The 21447-nt window shown below is 35.7% G+C and overlaps 1 protein-coding gene across 1 annotated transcript in view; it reads right to left on the reverse strand.

Moving 5' to 3' along the window:
* The window catches only part of LOC122808574 (C-type lectin domain family 18 member A-like), a 694180-nt gene that overhangs the window by 486314 nt on the left and 186419 nt on the right, over window positions 1-21447 (reverse strand). Inside the window, exon 4 of the mRNA XM_044079532.1 lies at window positions 13937-14058. Within this exon, the coding sequence (XP_043935467.1) occupies window positions 13937-14058 (122 nt within the window). The remainder of the gene's footprint in view (window positions 1-13936; window positions 14059-21447) is intronic.

Below are 21447 nucleotides of genomic sequence, written 5' to 3' on the forward strand. Positions count from 1 at the left end.
TTTTCCAAATAAAGATGAATCCTTTTTTTAAAATGGCCTCATTCAGTCTTGTTAATGCATTGCATTTTACAGAGTTAACTATTTTTTGAGCAATGTTTCATCTTCTTTATTTTATACATCATGTTCTTTTGGAAAACAGGAAAGGGCTTTTTAGGAAATGTTTCCCTTGAAGTCTTTATTGTTGGCTTTCCTGCACCTGTTGATTAGTTGCTTGGGCCCTAATCACATTCTCCCACCTACAGTTTTTTTTTTTTAATCTGCCAGTTCATCTTGGGTCTGTTGAGGGTCTGTGTAAGCTTTTAATCCAAGTCAGTAGAAGGTTAGAAGTCGAGTAGGATACAATAATTTAAAATTAAATTTCATTTCTTTGCAGAATCATACCAAAGGAAGAAACGCATTTCTGTTCCTGCTTGTAATGAAAAGTCAGTGTCCACATAAACCCATGTCTCCAAACATTACAATTGCTCCCTTCCTTCACAAACGTGTTTTCAGATTAATGTACTAGTGGAAAGTCTAAGTGAATAGAAGGCGATTGGGTATCACTTTCATCTAGATCAATTTTTTTTTTTTTTTTGCTGAGAGTGTAAAAAACAGAAAAAAATTTAAGCATTTAATAATCAGGATAGATCTTGGCTGCTTTCTCAGTCTTTAATTGAGAGCATTTACTCTATGTGCTCTTATTTAAGGACTTCCTCAGTAGAAAGTCCTTTTCATGTACTGAGGCATTTTCTCATAAAATCTTTACAATCCTTCCCTTTGGATTGTTCTGGTACTGCTGTAAACCTCAAGTTATCTTTGCAGAAACTATCCTTGACTTCAGCCAGTTTCTGTGCCATTTGTTCATATTTAAATTGCTGTTCCACCATTTTTTTTATCTCCATTTCAGCAGTTTGCATGTTTACCATTTCGTTTGAATGTTTTGTTTAAACATTCCAGCAGCCGTCTTTTATTTGTCTCTATATAGTCCAAAAATAATGCTTGGTTTAAACATTCCAGCAGCTGTCTTTTATTTGTCTCTATATATTCCAAAAAAAGAGAAACTTATCTTAAATATCTCAGAGTCCATTTGCTCAGCCATTTTCTCTAGCATGACTGAATAGTTTTCTCCATTTACTGCCATTACCATCAACTATTCCCAGCTCACCTCCACCACACTGCTTTCAGTCTCATTCTGCATTTTCACAGTTGCTCTTCCTTTTACTTTATGTTTTCTTTTCCTTGTTGAGCTTCTAGATGTTACAGAAACTTCAACTAGCAATTTCTGTTAAAACTTTACAGTAGTTTGCAGGCTGTTGCTAATTTAAAATGTTCACTGTCCACAGCTCTGTAGCCACACCCACTTCCACCATTTTTATACTCTTGCTTTTTTACAAAATTGGTGAAAATCGCTGGTTCTGTAGAACTTTCACTTAAATTGTTTATATCTAAAAAGTGATGCCACATGGACAACCATGAGGGGTACGGCTTAACAAAAAAAAAAAATAAAAAAAATAACACAATTGCACCAGGGATGACAACACCCCTCCTAGCCCACAGTTTTTGTCAAACAACTGGATCACATATGGATCTTGCTTAGATGGAAACAAATGGGGCCTTAGAAATACTTGGTGGTCAATTGTGAGATTGAGCAGAAAAAAAAAAGTTGCCTAAGGTACAAGTTGTGGCAAACATTTTGCAGTTTAAAAGAAAGAAAGAAAGCCAAGAGTGACATATCCTTTCCCTAATAAATCCTCCTATCCACTGCCACTGTATCCCTGTGTCCTCTTGCCTTCTGTTACAGCTATCATGAACCATAATCCTACTCCATAAATCCTTCTGAATACTACCATCTCTATTCAAAATTATCTCCATCCCAGGTCATCATCCTCTTCGTTAAATCCTCTTGCCTGCCATTACCCCTGTCCCAAACCATCATACAAGAGCATCACCTTTCTTCCTAAATCCATCTTCCTACCGCCATCTCTGTCCCAAATCATCACCATCGCAGACCATCATCTTTTTCCCTAAATGCCTATGTCTAGCACCATCCCTGTCCAAATCATTACCATATCAGGCAGTGATCCCTTTTTGCTAAATCCTCCTGCTTCTCACCATCACTGTCCCATTTCATAAACCTTTCCTAATAAATCTTTCCCTTTACCAAAATCTTCAACTCAGGTCATTATCCTTTCCAGTAATTCTCATTCAGTATCCCAGGTTAACATGCTTCCCAAATCTTCCTTCTTACTACTAGATCACAGTTTGTCATCTTTTTACCTTAAATAATCTTGCCTTCTACTTTAATCATTCCAGATCCATTCTCTGTTCTAAATGTAGTCCATAGTTGTTCAGGTTTGTTTCCTTGGTTAATGTAAGTAATGATAGTTTAAATATTTAACCAATAAAGTAACACAATGCTTTATAATGTTTGTTCTGTGTTTTGCAACACTTTATGCTATACTCTCAGAGAATAAATGCTCCAGATGAAAGTGATACCCAATCACCTTCTATTCACTTAGACTTTCCACTAGTACATTAATCTGAAAACTAGAATTTCCAAATGTTACCATATTGAAAATAGGTGTAATAAAATGCATACAGTTTAAAAATAGATATCATTGGTTTATTTTATGTTGATTCCTTCTTGAAAGAAGACAACAAATTGAAGTGCATAAAGCTTCACATGTTTTCAACATCCAAATGAAATTGTTCAAGTTGATTAAACATATGTGCTAAATAGTTAAACTCTAGAGTTTGAAAGAGATACAGATATTAATCTTGTATAGACAATCTGGATGAAGGAAACCCAGGAACAAGCTAACAAACTATTATTGGAGCTACCCAGTGAAAAATTGATGAAAACAGTGTAGAAGAAAATTAAACCCTGTTCACTCAGTTATTGAAACACACAGCAATGGGGTTACAGGAGTGTTGTGGATAATAAAAGCTGTTTTAATGATGGGCTATAAATCTGTCTTTTGAATATTGTTCAGCTAGTACACAAGCAGCAAGGCAAAGTGTGTGAATGGACGTTTCCATAAACATTTTATGAAAAAAGTAAATTTTTTTACAGGTCTTTACCAAAAACCTGCCCCCATGCATGGGACACCTTTTGTACCTCTGTAATTGCACCGAGTCTAAGACCCCTTATGGATATTAATCCATCTTGTCCTTGAAATGGCTGCCTATATTTGCCTGATGAGCCAGTGCATATTCTTAGATTACCATTTACTCCTAATAGCAGATGCAAGCAGCTCTACACTGCTCATAGTTGCCCTGACTACCATATCTGTCCATAACATAGTGCTAAATAACTATTATTATTTTAGTGGTATTACAGACTCACAAAGAAAAAACTTGTAAATAGTAATCCCTCTTGACAACTTTATACAATCCTGGTAATAACTTATCAACAGTATCTCTGGCAATGCCAGACCCACTCAACACTAACACCTGGGCAATATGTACATAAACCCTAAGTGTATTTGTTCCATTGCCAGCCTCATAGAACTAGGCATTCTTAGGTTTATAATTTCTCTAAATCTTTTGGGTTTCTAATACCATGATGGGAATGGACCCCATTCCTAAGTCAAAGTATGATTAAAGTTCATGAAATTAGTATTGCTTCAGTCTTTGATGTCAGCCAGAAGTGCTCTTCGTAGCACCCACAGTTTGCCCAGTAATGACTCCTTCTGCATCTGATATGGAGTTACATGTATCGGTAACACATCTAAGTATGACTGTAAATTATTTTTTATAAGACCAGTTGCTCCTGCTGTTATTGGAACTGTCTGGGTATCTTTCTTCTACACTGCCCTCATTTCTGCCTGCAAATCCTGGTACTTAATGACTTTGTGTCTCTCTGTACATAAGACACCATAGTCACTGGGTGTAGCAATTTCAGTGATCAGTGATACTTTTGTCTTCTTGTCATGGACTACTATATCTGGTTTTCTTGCATCTATTCTTTGAACTGTTGGTAATGGATGATCCCATGTACTATAAACTTCATCATTTTCTATGATGCTTTGTGGCTCTTGCTTCCAGTACTTGCTTTCAGCTACTCCAATATTATAATGTTTGCACAATCCCCAATGCTACAGTCTTGCCACATTATTATGCCTTTCAGTATACAGTCCTTCTGCCATCAGTATATCACAGCCAGCAACAAGATGTGCAACTGTTTCCAATTCTGTTTCATAAAACCTACATTGCCTATTTCTCCCACATGTTCAATGGACTTTGTAAACCAATGTGTATGTAGTGCACTATCTTGAGCTGCCAATATTAACCTTTTGTCTTGTGGTTTAATTCACCTCTCCTTAATCAGTCCTCGTCTGATCCTGATCAACATGAGGTTGCTCCAATACTTGCAACTATAATTATGTATTTTCCACATTTCTTGCTTTCTCATCTGATCCTTCACTTTATATTCTTTTTTGTTTTTTGGCACATTCAGTTGCTACCTGATTTTTATCTACTTCTGGTTTGATTTCCATTCCCGCTTGATGCTGATATGCTTTTGCTAAACTAAGCAGGGAAATCATCTTAGACTTGCTCTCTTCATGTTTCAAAACTTTCACTATATTTGGGTCTTGTGAGGTCAGCAGATATGTATGCAGTCCCACTATAGCAGCTCTATACATGTAATTAATTTCAAGGAGACCCATGCCTTCTTCAGAATGGGGAACATATAGTCTTGGTATGCACTGATTTTTATAAATCATTTGATGAGCATGAAGCATCCTTCTTGTTTTCCTGTCTAACCTATCCAACACCTTTTGGGGCCAGTCAATCACTCCAAAACTGCATGTTAGGATAAGAAAAGCAAACCGGTTTATAGCTTGGACTTTGTTCCTAGATGTCAATGCTAATTTTAGTATTAATTTAAGCCTTCTGAAATATTTCGTACAGAGTTTTATTCACATTTGTCCATGTTTTATTGTTGATCCTTCATCAATTCGCAAATATTTATACACTCCCTCTTGCTCAAGTTCTTTTACATCACATTCCTGTCCCAAACTGATGTTTTCTTGGTGTTGCAGCTTTCCTGCTTTAAAGGTTGCTTTTGCACATTTATCAAGATGAAATGACATTCTTATATCATCTGAAAAACTTGTGACCAGTTTCAGTTATGCTTTCATTTCCTCACCCGATGAACTATACAGTTTTAAATCATCTACAAAAAGAAGATGAAAAGTCTTTACACTTTGTTGTTTTCTGGGAGCCAAACTACAGTCATGACCTAATCAGTTAAGTAGACAGCTTAATGGGCTAAGGGCAAGACAAAAGAGCAGAGGTGACAGAGAGTCACCCTGGAATAACCCTCTTTGGATTTGTATCCCTGGAATAATAATTTGTCCTTTATCACAGCTTAATTGTAAAGTGGTTTGCCACTGTTTCATGGTTGCTGTAATGTAATAAATCAGTGTAGAGTGTATCTTACACATTTTTAAGCACTCTTTTATCCATGAATGTGGGATACTATCAAATGCTTTTCTGTAGTCTATCCATGCCATACTTAAAATTCTTCTCCTTTTTGCAGTTCTCCATTATGACTTTAACATCAGATGATCCTTTGTCCATATGACTTTCTTTTATTACTATTTTATTCTATTGCCATGATTCAGTTTTCTTCTAAATGACTATAAACTCTGTTGGCATCAATTTCAGTGTATAGTTTATACATCATTGGAAGGCAAGTTATTGGTCTATAGTTTTTAGGATGGCTTGCAGGTTTGCTCTTAAGTGGGAGTGTTGTTTTTCCTGCTGTTAGCCAGGCTGGTGTCTGTTCCAGGTGCACATATAAATAATTCTTACTCATGGCTAAATCATGTAAAGATGTTAATACTTTTAACCAGAAGTTAGGTACTACATATGGGCCTGGGGTTTTCCATTTAGGAGCTTTTCTTAATTTTGTTTCAATCTCTCTGGCAGTTACTTCATCCATTTGCATATCCTATACCTTTAAACTTCTTATTCTTTCTTTTACTTCTTCTATCCATTTAGCATCTTTGTTATGTTCCACAGAGTCTTCATAGATATTTCTCTAGAATGTATCCATTTCTTCTTTTTTGGTGGTGTTTTGATACCATTTGCCTTGTTTCACAATTCTCTATAACATTTTTTTGTGTCCTCAATAAATTCCTTGTTTTGTATTTTTCCTTTATATTTACCGGTGTATCTTCTAAGTTTTTCTGCCTGTGCTGATATTTTTACTTTATTATTTGTGACAGTACACAATAACTCCTGATCTGCTCTGATACTGTGCATTACTTTTATCACATCTATCTTTCCGAATATTTTTCTTGATCAGTTGCCTCTTCTATACTCTTCTAACAGTGACACTTCGTGTCTTAACTGCTTTATAGTTTTCTCTATTTGACAATTCCATGATGGCATTCAATTTTCCCCATCCTTTCCCTTACTACCATGTGTTTTTGTGGTAAGACTTTTGTCTATTATTAATTTAGGTGCACAGTAATGTATCCTATTTACTTCTGTTATATCGCATGAATCACAATGAACAGTCCTAATTACTATGTTTATTTGTTTTATCAAACTTCTAACTTTTTGGTTTTATTGACTTTCTGTATTCTATTTCTTTGATTGATCTTAATATGTCTGTCCATCTCTATTAGATCAAACAACTCTTCTCTTAGATCATTTTCTTCTACATTGAGGGCATATTCTTTGTTTCCCATTTCCTGTAAGTATACTATAGATAGTTCCACAGTATCTTCCTGTACCACATTCTCTTAGGTTTCATCCTGTGTCATCCACAAAGTATCTTCATCTGGCAACTGATCAGATGTTTCCGGCTCCACTGGTTATGCCTTAATTTCGGGATCCATTGCTCTACTGGCCTTTGTTATTTTCTGAGTAAGATTTTTCTACACTAAATCCTTTACTTCACAAGTAATCCATAACCAACTTATCCAGTATTAATCTACTTTTCCTCTTTGTTTTCTTATTTTTTGTATTGTAAAATTTTTCATGTCTGGATGCCTTTGCCTATATCTCTATTCAAATATCTTTGGTGCCACTCTTTTTGTATTTATTAGTTCTGTTTTCTCCTTTGCAAAAATATTGCACCATATTAAATGTCTTTTTCTTTCCCATGTCCATATTTCTTCTTAAGATGTCTCCAGATCCTCCTATTTCTCCTTACTTTGTGGACTCGCTGTTCCATCATGCTAAGATGTAACCTGTGTTAGACTTTCTACATTTAATCATTCACTTCACAAGTATTCCATAGCTTCATCTTCTATATTTTAAATTCTACTTTACTAATCTTCTGTTCTATGTTTCCTCTTTGTGATCTTACTTTTTTATTGTGAAATTTTCCATATCTGGATGCCTTTGGGTATATTTTTCTTTTAATATCTTTGGGGCTGACTTTTTTGTGTTGATTAATTTAGCTTTCTCCTTTGCTTAAATATTGCACCATATCAGATCTCTCTTTCTTCCCCATGTCCATATGTCTTTTTTATATCTTCCAAAGGTCTCCAGATTTTGCTCCTTATATTTACAGGCTTCCTCAGTTGCTTCTTTTTCCAAATGGACCAAGGTTTCTTGGTCTATATAATGTTAATGTTTTTTATTAATATGTTGTATTAATGAACACAAATTTGTATTTGAAGCTTCTGACAGTTTTTCTTGTGGAAGTATTTTCATTTCCTCTAATTTCTCTCTTAATCTTTTTGTACATCTTCTTTCTGGAAATTTTGGGCTTTTTGCATAATAGTAACAATACATAATTTCTTTCTTATCCTCAGTAGTACATTCTATTGTCATTCTGGCTCTTTTTTGGCCTATCAGATTTTGTGGCTTTTGTGGACTGCTGCTTCCTTCTACAACAGGGGGGCATCCTCTCCCTGGGCCTGGTCTAGCACTATTGTAGCAATGTTTCAGTGTCCTGAAGATTCTACACTGTCATTTTTTCCAGTCCTGGCACCAGTGCACCTACCAGGATTGGGCACTTTATTATCCTAGGTCTTCTGCACCCAACTATCTTTTTTATTTTTAACCTACTTCTGTCCATGAAATATGCTATACAAAATACAGTTTATATACCAATGTCATCTTGGTGAGAATTTGTAAAAAACAGGGTCCACCTCGTGAAGGTACTCACCAAGACTTGAGGATGAATTAAGTTTCAGCAATACTACTCTCTTTTGCTTTCTGATTTTATCCTCTCTCCATTTGGACCCTACATCTTAGTTTTTTAATTTCTCCAAGTCTTTTGGGTTTTTAATACCATGATGGGAATAGACCCCATTCCTAAGTCAAAGTACAATTAAAGTTCATGAAATGAGTATTGTTTCAATCTTTGAATTTGAATTGAAGATTCAATTTTAGTCAGTGTAGGAACTGTCATGTGCTCACAGATAATGAGTTCTTCCTTCTGACACACAATTCGGTCTGAGAGAGTTGGAAATATTTAACTTGCTTAGAGGCATCCCTCTCACCCAATACCTTAATTTATGAGCATCCCTTACAGTTATTTACAGCTGGGTCATACCTGTAAAGGGACACGTGTGTCCTGTGGAATTACATGGTTAACACATACATAAAAATAAAACATACTTCCAATTCTCTTTATTAATGCAGGTAAAGTTTACTAAATTAGAAGCTACTCCACAAAGAAACAACATAACTCTTTCAGGTATTCCTAAATCTGTAGATGTGAATGATTTATTTTTAGGGCTCAAGAAATGTCTGTGGATGTCACAAATAATGTGAAATCTAAAGACATTTTTCTTATTAGGAGAGTTCACTATACCTCCTTTTCCTGCAGCCACACCTTGTAAACAAAGCTTTAAATCTGATGTTGTAAATTTTCATTCTGTCCTCAACTGATGGGTTCAGGTCTGATTTCCTTAGATCCGACTCAGACATTGCTAAAGCTTGTGGCAGCCTAGAACTCTTGAGCTTCTCCCTTACCCACAATGCATCAACCCCAGTTACCTCAGATCTCGTTTGACACTTTCAGTGAAAGACGAGGTTCTTGGTTCTCTTGAGCTTGGGTTATGATAAGTGCTTTAAAACTTTATCTTCTAAATATTTAAAAATAAAGCCTGTTAACTTGTTAGCCTTTTACTCCCTTACCCTTTACCTTCTGGTAGTTTTTGATACTCTAGTTAATATCGTTATTATCCTGTCCTTTTTCTTACCTGTCTGGTAATCCTTGTTACTATTGTTAGTAACTCATCTTCTTTTCTACATTACTGTAGTCATTTCGTACCATTGTTGGTATTTCTTCTCTTTCCTCTTTTCTTCTATCGCAGACTTATTGGTTGTTAATATTTTTGGACTGTCATGGGTGGTTGTGTTTAAAGTTAAGATCATGTCTGAGAAAGGGGTTGCTGGGTTTAAGAAGTGTTCTAAATGTGGCCATAAAATTCCTTTTTCAGATGCAATAGTGTATGTGTTTATTGCTTTGGTCCTCTGCCTCTATAAGAAAACTGTTTTATTTGCCATGCTTTTAATCCCAGGGCCCTTATTTCTCTCTACTTTTTTTATTTTTAATATTTTCCTAATGATCTTGATTTTATTTTTATATTTTTTTAAACACCTTTATTGAATTATCAGTTGTGACATAGGCAAATGTACATTTAAAATTAATCAAACTGTATTAACAAATTAACATTAAAAAACATTATACTTCACATATATTGCTATATATCATATAACTCAAGCAACATTGCATAAATTATTCAACTCCTGCCTTTTTTTAAACAAGAAACATTTTTATTAAGACATCACTTACGACATAAGCAATCATACATTTATATAAATGAAAACAAACCACACTGACAGAGTCCTAGTTGCAAGCATTTTAAATTACAAACCGTACTGACACACTCCCATTTGCAGACATTATTCATCAGTTATAATCTATCCAATCATTTTCAGTCAAACATTACATAGCGTATTTAAGTCCTGCCTTCTTTTATACCTCATTCCTCCCCTGAATGTATTGTTCCAACAATTCCCATTTTTTCCTATGTAATTTGCTCCTACCCTTTTTTAAAGATCTCAATTCCAGTTGTTTTATCTCTGATACTATATTTACTACTTCTAATATAGTTGGTTTAGTTACTGATTTCCATTTTCTAGTAATTGTTTTTTTGGCAGTCACCATAATTAGACACAGCAAGGTCTTATCACGTTAAGGAGATTCTGTGTCATAGGTTAGAAAAATAATCTTCCTCGTCATACCAATCCACCCACCCAGCATCTCCGACAGTGCATCCCACAGGGAATCTTCTTTTGGTTCTACATCAACAAACAGGGAGAAACCAAATCCTACCCATTGTGTTGAGAAGCTCAAAGAGTGTGGCAGTGGGTGATCTCTTCCAGATGCTTTCTTTAAACAAAACACATTCTGAGGAAGTCCAATGTGATTGCAGACAAATTGAGCAGCTGCATTCTTCTACATCACAAATGGTCCCTCACCAAAAAGACTGCAAAAACAATCTTCTGACAATGCGGCCAGCCTTGCTGTGATCTATTCACCCCCCCAAACAACAAATGCAACAGCTACTTTGCCGTAATCCTCCCACAAGGGGAATCCTCGAGGGATGCTCTACTTCACAATTGACTTCCCAGTCTCTGTTATGCGTATACACCCACTCCATTAATACCTACATTTCTTCAGAAAGCTGCAAAGCTGAAGAGCAAGGTCATCCTCATTGCCCCTTATTGGCCTTGACAAATTTGGTTTCCTCTCCTTTGGCCTCACCTGATTCAACCACCTCAGTTTCTGGATCCAGCTCCCGACTTCCTGTCTCACCCAACAGGCAAGATACATCCAGACATAGTGAATCTCAGGCTGGCTGTCTGGTTCCTCTAGTTCCATTAAGGGCCAGACAACCTATGCTCTCTTCTCCTGTCTGTCATATTCTTATGTCCTCCCATAAACCCTCCGCCAGAAAACTATACTCCAGCAAATGGAAGAGATTTGTTTTTTAGGTTCAAAACCATAATATTGAACATTCCTCAGCCCCCATTCATAATATCTTCGAATTTCTTGTGCATATTTTCAAAGAAGAAGATAGTTCTTCTACTATTAAAGTACAATTAGCAGCGATTTCCAATTTTCATGTTGGAATAAACGGTTCTTCTGTAGTGTCCCATAAGTTGAGCAAAGCATTTTTGAAAGGCACTCTACTCTTAAGGCCACCTTTTAAAGATCAACCCCCTGGGACCTAAACCTTGTGCTACAGTCTTTTACACAGTCTCCCTTTGAGTCCTCAACTACCTGCAAACTCAAATATTTTTCATGGAAGACAATTATCTTAGTGGCCATTACCTCGGCCAGAAGAATTTTTGAGATCCAAGCATTGTACTCAGAACCTCCATATTTGATTTTCCATAAAGACAGAGTTACCTTACGTACCAACCCATCATTTCTTCCATAGGTGGTCAGAATCCAATATAAATCAATTGATTAATTTGCCAATACTCTTTCCCAAATTTTCTAAAAAAGGAGAATGCGTATTACATTTATTGGATGTTCATAGACAGTTGCGTTTTTACTTACATAGGACAAAAAACATCAACATTTCTGATCAATTGTTTGTATCATATGTGAAAGCAACATTGGGTAAAACAGTTACCAAAGTTACTCTATCCAACTGGATAACAAATTGCATTTCTTTGTGTATAACAAACTGGGCGTTGCTCTGACAAAACCTGTTCGAGCCCATTCCACCAGATCCATGGCAACTTCCTCAGTTTTTCAATCCAGATTGTCCATGGATGACATTTGTGCAGCAGCTTCTTGGGCTACTCCCTATACCTTTATTACTCTTTACAAATTAGATCTGGTCTCCAGAGGAAGGGAATCTTTTGGTTCTGTGATGCTCAGGAATATCCTTCCTTGAGTCTGCCCTGGAAATTAGGTAGCTGGGGACTCTGTCCCATCAGTTGAGGACAGAATGAAAATTGATAACACCAGATAAAGAACTTATGTACTCAGCATAATGTTCCATTTGTGTTGTCCATTTTCATTCTTCCTCAAATCCTCTCCCACCAACCCCCATCCTTAAAACTTCTGTTAGAATGAGTATTTTTAGGACAAATGTGTTGTAACTATTTATGTATATAACTCCAGACATAGCCTTATCCATTATCATTTCTGTCTTTACCTTTTACTAAGGCAGCAAACAAGATCTGAGGTAATTGGAATTGGTGCATTGTGGGTAAGGGAGAAGCTTGAGAGTTCTAGGTTGCCATGAGCTTTAGCAATGGCCGATTCAGATCTGAGAGATCGGATACAAACCCATCAGTTGAGGAAGAATGAAAATGGACAAAACAGATGGAACATTATGGTGAGTACATAACTTCTTCTTTTGACTATGTCTGTTTCTCCAGACATGATCTAGTGGATGCCTCAAGGATTTCTGTGACATTGTTTCTAGCATAAACTTACATTTTGCTTTCATACCTCATTATATCATTATTTTCACTAACAGTGTTAATTTTACATTCCATTTCCTTTAAAAGCTCCTTTAGCTGCAGTCTTATTTCTCTACACACATCTAATGCTTTTTTTTAAAGTCAGTTCCCATTATATCAGCACTTTAAGCCTGATTTGATCATTTTTAATGTCACTGGCAATTCCTTCAGTAATCACTGAGTCATGCAACTCATCAATCTCTTAGTTTTGACTCTGTTCTTTAGTTCAGTCACAGAAGTATAACATTTCTGGGACTCCTTGGATCCTTGTAAAAACAAATATCAGACAAATGGTACATTTTATTTTGCCTCACAGTATACTTTAAACTTCCCTCTTATAACTGCTGACGTGTCTGTTTCCTTATCCTTGAGGCTTGGTTATTTAACACCTTAGTGTCTTCCTCTCTTGTAACATGTAAGAACACTGAAATGTTCTAGCTCATCTGTGGATCTACATAAAATATGATATTGTTCAACTTTCTGGACCCTATGCTTTCAAATCACTGAAAAGTTACCATGACATTTTACAGGTACTTTTAGCTGTAGGGGTTCATTTAAAAAAAAAATGTGGAGGTTTGCGGTAAATGGAAAAAAGATGATGGCAAAATGTGTACTTCTTTGAAATATTAAGAGCAAGATTATAGTGTGAACTTTGATAACTAAAAGCAGAATGCCTTGACTGCTCATTGGCCTGGTACTGAGCATGTCTGTGGTTCTGTAGCAAGAAAACTTGCTCTTTTTATGCACTTTAAATGAGTTCCTTCTTCACACAATCAGTCTGGCATTTTGGAGATTAAACTGCATTACTTAAAAGGTATACCAAAATGGTGAAGAAAACAGGCATTACACAGCCATAGTGTTCAATGTCCAGAACCTTTTCCGCAAATTCCTTTTACTGACTCAATACATGACATGTAAGTCACTGGGTACTATAAGCATGGTTGCGTACATTAGTGCAATCTGTATTCATGACCTCTTGACTATGACTTTTCCAGGTGCAATACATTTCATCATGACAAAAAAGTTAACAGTCTGGAGTTTTACTTGCTGCAAATGTTCAATAATGATTAATTGCTAAATAAAAATACAGTTGCAGTGCTTTGCAGGAATCTGTACTCTTTGTTAAGCTTGCATTCACTAGTTAAAATTTATCAAACTGATGAATTTTAGAAATAGTGATAAACCCGTAACTCATTTTTGTTAAAGTAGTAAAGCAGAATTTAAGTTTTAAGGAAAAGAGAATAAAAAAAAAATCTACTGTCCTACTGCATTTGCGTAAGCAAAGTTATATAGGCTATATGCAATGCATAAACTGTCCAGTTACTGTCCACTCTATTATAGTACAGACCATCAGTATGTATGCTGTGATGTACACATTCCTGATATTCCACATCATGGTATCCAAAGGCTTCACAGCATGGTGACACTCAGGCCTTTGATGCATGGCAAGTTTAGTTCATCTATTAGCAATGCAGCCCAGGATGTCACTTACCGCAGAGGCCTGCATCATGGTCCCAAGACTTAAAACAGCCTGACATTTGTGATGTACAGAGAGTACACCAGGCTCCTTTCTTGTATGGCACAATTGTTATCCCATCAATTTCCCAGTTACCACTAGAAAAAAAAAAATTAAAAAAAATCTCAGTTCATAAGAATTGGTTTGTTAAACAATCAGCTTTAGAAGAAGTGTGTCAGATTGTAAATACAGCAGAAAGTAAGTTGTGTTACAATGTATCTTGTATAACGTGGTGTCCCCAAACGTTGCACTTCTATTATCTATACTTTATGGAAGTTTGCTAATGAGGTTATACAATTGTTTAAGAATTTATTTTTAAATACAGCTTTGTCCAATGTATCAGTTATAAATTGAAATGCATGTTTGTCTGCCTTGGGAAAGCAGAAATGGTGAAGTTGTTGTGGGTCACATAATGCTTAAACATAACTATTTTCTAGTTTTGTAGTTTGTTTATCTGTATTTTAGTTGTGTTATAGTGACATCTGGCAAGTACACAAACAACTCTTACACAAATATATTATACCTACCATTGCAGAACTTAAGAGAGATGTAATTCAGTTTTATCCTCAAAGTCCTAGGAAGTACAGATGTAATTCATTGTTTATAATGCTACTTCTATCTAATAATAACCCAGTCATGTAGATTAAGTGATGGCAGAGTAACAGCTGAGACTGGTCTAGCTATACACAGGAGGGCAAGTGTGAATACATAAAGGACAGGAACTCTGGTGACTGAAGCCACAACAACCAAATCAAACAGCTAATAAAAAAAAATAGGTAAATACTAGGCTAGCTGCCTCTGTGGGCCATTTTAAGCCAAGCCAATTGGCTTTTGGTGTTTAAATTAACCTAGCCAATTTAACGTTACATTGCCCTTAACCATCCAGTAATTGATAACTATATTTTATCCCTAGTGAGACTAACTGGGATCATACCATGGTTAATTTGAGGAAGCCCTTGCATGGGGTAAAGTATTTAGTAGCTGCCTATGTCTTTTAGTACTACATGGGGCAGTCCTGGAGTACATTTACTGTTTTCTACCCATAGATCTAGATTGCACTTGTATATTGACAGGGATGAGCTTTGTTTTACGTGGTTGAGGAGTCTGTTCTACAGCAGTGGTATGCTCTGCCAGATGCCTTGTAAACCAGACATAGTCTATAGAACTCCAAGTATAGTGATAAGGCTTTGAGTCAGACCATGTAGGAGATGTTGTTTTGGTCTTGTATTCTTTTAGTAAGGTACCTCTGTGGTTATTCCAGTTGTTGCATGTGTCTGGACAGATACATGCCAAAGGGGGCATTGTATATAGTGATTATGAACCCAGACTGAAGGAAAGACAATCATAGTCAGTGTAGAGTATAAAAACGTTATTATTACAACCACATAATTAAAACAACAAACACAGCATGTATGCCTGCCTGTAACCTTGATTTCTTCAGAAGTCTGAAGCAGTCAAGGTTACAGGCAGACTGATTGGCCTAGTGAGAGCTGAGTAGTGACAATGGATTCATGTTGGTCGAAAATTAGGTCACTGGTCACATAAATTCCCAAAAACAGAGCAACTGATTCAACTCTTACGGGCCAATAAATAATTAATTATTCTTCTTAATCTAGGCAAGATCACTCAGCTTAGCCCAGCCCATCCACATCACAACAAAAGGAAATTATAGTTCACAGTTTAACAAACATTTTATTCAGTCAGCACTTTCTCTACTTAAAAATAATATCAGCACCATACATCATAGTATACCATCTACAAATAAGCATAGCACAAGTTTCTTACTACAACCCATAGATGCCATAGTAATCAAAAATACCTATGAAATCTGAAACTACAGCAGTTTCTCCTGTCAGTACGGCAAGGCTACTGCTGATGTAAGAGCTTACCCAAACTCTATACTTATTAACTGCTCCATTAAAGAGAAATATGTTCCTAAACTTTGGAAAAAAATCTTTTATCATTCCCTTACAACTGTCAGCTATCCACTGACCTCTCTAACTAAACACCCATTGCAATAGTATAACCACTATCTAAAATATTACAGAAATGTATTCATTTACAACTCCAACAATATATTACTGATAATAATATATTTTCCTTCACAACATGGTTTCAGGAATGCACCACTTCTGCTCTACTAAGTTCCACTGAAATAATTAACCAAAATAAAAACTCAGGTAATCTTCTTTCCACTGCTTTCCTGGATTTATAGGATTTGGCACTGTATGTTTTCACAGATATATCCTGCAACTCTCAAAGTTAGGTTTAACACAGTCTTCACTTTGCTGGTTCCAAAGTAATCTTTCAAACAGACAATAGGCCATCAACTGCCAACAAGACTATCCATTCTTCTTAACCATATCTGTTGGTGTTCCACAAAGATCCATGTTGGATTCCGTACTTTTTAACTTCTTCATTAATGATCTTCTTTCAGTCTGTAAGAATACCTCCACTATTAAATATACAGGTGACTGCAGTCACATTTTGTCAGCTAAAATCTTACCTTTCCTCCTAAAGCAAACACAACAGTCTTTTACTGCTATTGAAAATTGGCTTGATGATTCACAACTCTGATCCATTACTGACAAATTTATTGCACATCAGCAAGTCAAATGATATCATAAATACTCAATCTAGGCATTTAAACATCTTCCACAGCATCAACAGAATGATTTGGAGGGACAGGTATATCTTGCAGTGGATAACGCTGCTCTGTAAGAGACACCCGATCCATATAAGACAAAGTTCACCCCTCTCCCTATTCAAACACAACTTGGATCTATGTATGGATAACAGAAAACTTACCCCAGAACTGTCATCTACACTACTAATGGACAGAGACAGCACCTAAATGCTTTATCCCATGCATGGATACCCTCAAATTATCTATCATATGATCCCAGTTATTCTTATTAGGGTAATATAAAGTGATCAACTATGGGATAGGTAAATCCAATCTCTAACCAAACAGGATAGGTTAATTGAAGCACAAAAGGGAAATTGTCAAGGCTTAAAAATGGCCTGCGATGGCAATAGCCTAGTACTTACCTATGAACCTATGAATCTGTAAACAAACTCTGTAGAATGCGAAGAAAACCAAATAATGCTGTTCACCTCAAAACAATTCTTCAGTCAAATGAATCTCACTATTGTACTGCTCTTAAACACATGAAATAGTTAGAATGACCATATGCACTAACATATACTCAAATTCTAACAACGTACATACAACTCAGTTCCTCAAAAAATGTCCACATTTACAATATATTGTCCAGCCTTACTCCCCTAACAGAACTTCCCACTCTTCAGATAACTTACTTCTTTCTATATTTAAATCTAACAGTACTGCTAAGAATTTGTACTGTAATTGCATCTATAAAAATGTAATAATCTTCCATCACACTTAGACAAATGAACTCCCTAAAACTTTCTAAATCAGAAGTAAAAAAAAAATTCTAGTAAACACAAGGTTCTCCTCTTTTCATTCCAATATCTAAACTTAAATTATCCATATGATCTGTTTACCACAACTAATTATTATTCAGTCAACATCTGGAATATTCATAGGTTCATAGGTTCATAACTTCTTTAAAACTGACACCACTTTTCTCCCCTATATTAAATACCTTTCTCCCATATGTTAGTTTCCTCTTTTCACCTTTCTTTGCTTTTTCCTTCTATGCTTTATTATTATTCGTATCTCTGTTGCACCTTGTATCTTTTTGATGCTCTTAATAATCTCTCTCCCCTTCCCTCTTCATCTACTATAATGATATCTATTTATTATACTGTAACTGTTGTGAATAAAACATTGCCATTATTACTTTAATGTTCTTAAATTTTTGATTGTTTGTTGCATCTGTTATTCTTTGTTTTTTGTTATTGATCTTTTCTTCCGTGACTTCCACTAAAAAGGATATTTGAAGCCTGTTAGCCTATCCAGCAAAATAAAATGAATCAATTAATTACTTAATTAATTAATTAAATTAACATTCATTATTTAACTACCATCCCATCCATGAAGATCTTTAAAACAATGTCCGACTAAAATAAACCTCTGATTGGCTAAACTATTTTAATATATAATGTCCAGTCATTTACAAGCTCTGACTGCACTGACCACAGCACATCCTGCAAATCAGAAACACCTGGTACTCTTCAGTATAGGAGGACTATAGTGATGTACTGCCATCTCCATGGTCAGTACACAAATGTCCATTAAGAACTAGTAAACCAAAAATCCATGACCTTTTCTGTAAAATGAATAATGAAATAGCAGAATGATCCAACAGTGGTCATGCACAATACTCATGAAAATACATTTCAAACAGTATTCTGTGCCATTTTCAAATATTTCACTTTGTAGTGTTAATGTATGCTTGTGATCACACTGATAGATAAATAGGTTCAGTTGTCAAGCTTATGACCCATTCAGTTTTCTTCTGTTTTTATTTTCTGTTTCAGAAGTAAGTATTTAAATGTTATTTTCCCACCTTAATGCAATTTGAGACTAAACACTGGTCAACAGGAGGATCTATTCCAGCTGAAGTTGAGATATATTCGTCACTGTCTAACAGGATCTATATTTTAACTTTGTCAGTGACTACCCAAACAGATATTTATAACCAATATGATCTCAGTGCTGGGTTCTTTCTCAGTCAAAATGTAATGAATGTTAGATAAATATATGCATCCATTCTGTACCCTGGAATACATAATGCTGCTGTCAGTTTCACAATATACAACAGAACATGTTTTCTGTTAAAAGTAGCAGCACAGTTCAGCGTCATTTATGTAACTTCTTTTGGCACTATGGAGTCTGATTTACAGCACCCTCTAATACCACTTTCTTCAAGAAACATGCATAAACTGCCTACAAAATACATAACAAAAATCAATATAAATACTTTTTCTAGTGTGGTTGTTAGTGGGAAATAATGTACCTTATTTGTGGGATGAGGTTTTCTGCATGCATTATCAAGTCCCATACCTCCATTTGGCTGTCTTACATTTCTTTATAATGCTCGTCCCTCAGGCATTACTACTTAACACCCCCTTACTTGCGATTCATGGCATGCTACAAACCTAAAGTAGAACAGTAAATTGCTAAGACATGTACACTGATTTCTTCTACTACTTGTGCTATTGTTCAGTGATAATACCACTAAGATGCATAATTCTCAACTCTACTATCCCTGATTTTGCCTCATAGTTTTGACCTATCCCACATAAAATATTTGATTTTCTGTTAAATCACGGTGGATTTCAATCTGTGAGTAATGCCAAATATTTTATTATTTCATATTTCTTATTCTTCAGAAATGCATGTTAATACAAAACCTGTTTTCTGTTAACTTTTGTATAATAAGCATAGTACATTCATGCACAGAATTGCTTTCACTGATCAAAGTCAAACTAGCCTGCTGTCATTTGTTCACAGTTAAATGATCATGGGTGGGGAGTGGAGTTGTCTTTGTGCTTGTGAAGCAAGCTGAACACATTACTATGGGAAAATTTATAAAGTAGAAATTTGAGGCCCATATGAGGGAGTAAGTACAATTCCCAAGGCAACTCAGGTATAAAAACACCAGTAAATCCAATGATTAAAAAATACCAACTTGATTAAAACACATCACAACACTTTAATTACATAAATGCCACACCACAGTAAACACTTTTGTTCCTCAAAGGACATCTTTAGACTATAAACAAAATAAGTACTCAGCTGCTTAAATAGAAAAAAAGCCTTCAGTCACATGACTGATCAGGTCTATATTAGATAAACAAAATGATAAAAGAGCGAGTGCCCTTTTACCGACACATAAAACATGAACTCACTAAACACCGAAGTTACAGAACAACAATTTTTTTCCCAGGGGGAAAAAAATCGCTGTTCCAAAAAAAAAAAAAACTTGAGACACAAAATAAAGTGGGGGGCTTTGCCCCACACACCCCCCAGTGTGGGGAGCTGTGCCCCCACACACCCCTACTTAAATATACCAACTCCAAGATCGCACCACAGTGGAGGAAATGGCAAAGTCTCGAGAACGGATCAGCGATTTTTTCCGTGGAAAAAATCGCTGTTCCGTAACTTCAGTATTTAGTGAGTTTGTGTTTTATGTGTTGGTAAAAGAGTGCTCGCTCTTTGTCATTTCGGTTATCTAATATAGACTCGACTGATCAGCTGATCAATGTTGCATATTCCTTATTTAAAAAAAAAGACTTAAAATTTTCCATGCCACTTAAACCTGGAGCATTACAGGCATCTAAAGAATAAATGATCTGAATAAAGTGCTGGGTTTTTGTCACTTCTGGATTTTTATCCATGGAGTCTAACAATAGTTAGCCAAATCCCATGTTGCATGTCAGCATTTGATGACACAATTCAAGGTTTGCTGATTTTTTTAATCAGAAAAATATGTAACTCTCTTATTCATAAAGTTACTTGCTGCTTCAGTAAAGATTAGTCATTTTTTCTACTGAGCAATTCTTACTGTCTTTGCAACATGAAGGTCTCTTGGATCATCACAATCTTAGCATCAGCAATACAGAAGAAATGTAAAAAGACTTCCCACTTATGTGAAACTTGAAAAAAATATAGCATGATTCAAGAAATGCAGAATTATAGTAAGCTCAGTTAAAATCTGTTACAGTAGGATGGTACAACTTAGTTATACCCTTATGAAATAAATATATGTATGAATAAAACTCTGTAGCATAAGGCCACCCTGATAGACCAACTAACACTAAGCTCAAACCCATTACAGCAATTACTATGAAGCCATCTCAGGCCTAATTGATATCCTCTGTTTCTTACAATGAGTCAAAACAAAATATATTCATAACAGAATGTGAAGTTACAGTTAATACTAATAACCTAACTAAGCTATGTACTCATTTTCAAAGTATTCACACGCCAATGGCTTTTCATACAAGGCCTCAGATGGAAACATAATGTGCCTGGGTGGAGAGATGAAACAATGGAAAATGAACAGAGAGAGATATGGTCTTGTACTGAAGTTATTTATCCTCAAGTGTTGGTAAGTACCTTCATATGATGGGCCTGCTCTTAAGTAAATCTCACCAAGTTGAAATTGATAAATAGACTTTCATATATCATGAAAAAAAAGAAAGAGCTGGGTGCATTTATCCCAGAATAAGAAACTGCACAGCCCTTTCAAAGGCACTAGGGTCAGGAATGGTACAGTGACTGGCGCAAAGTCCTCTAGGAATAGAATGCAATTTGCTATTGTGTTAAGTTCTGATTCAATAGAGAGCCCCATTGTGGCAATAAAAAATAATAGTTCACGAAAAGTTGAGGTGCCTGAAAACAGAGTAATGGACACTTGAGGGCAAAAAAGAAATTATATTTTGTTTCTACTATGCAAATAACCCAGAGATCCTGAAAAGGGGTTACACTGCAAGAGCAAGGGAAAAATACAGAATACATTATTGTGCAGTGAAACTAATAACAGACAAGGTAT

This window comes from Protopterus annectens, chromosome 8.part0, assembly GCF_019279795.1.
Source record: "Protopterus annectens isolate FY-2018-M chromosome 8.part0, PAN1.0, whole genome shotgun sequence".
Lineage (NCBI taxonomy): Eukaryota > Metazoa > Chordata > Ceratodontiformes > Protopteridae > Protopterus > Protopterus annectens.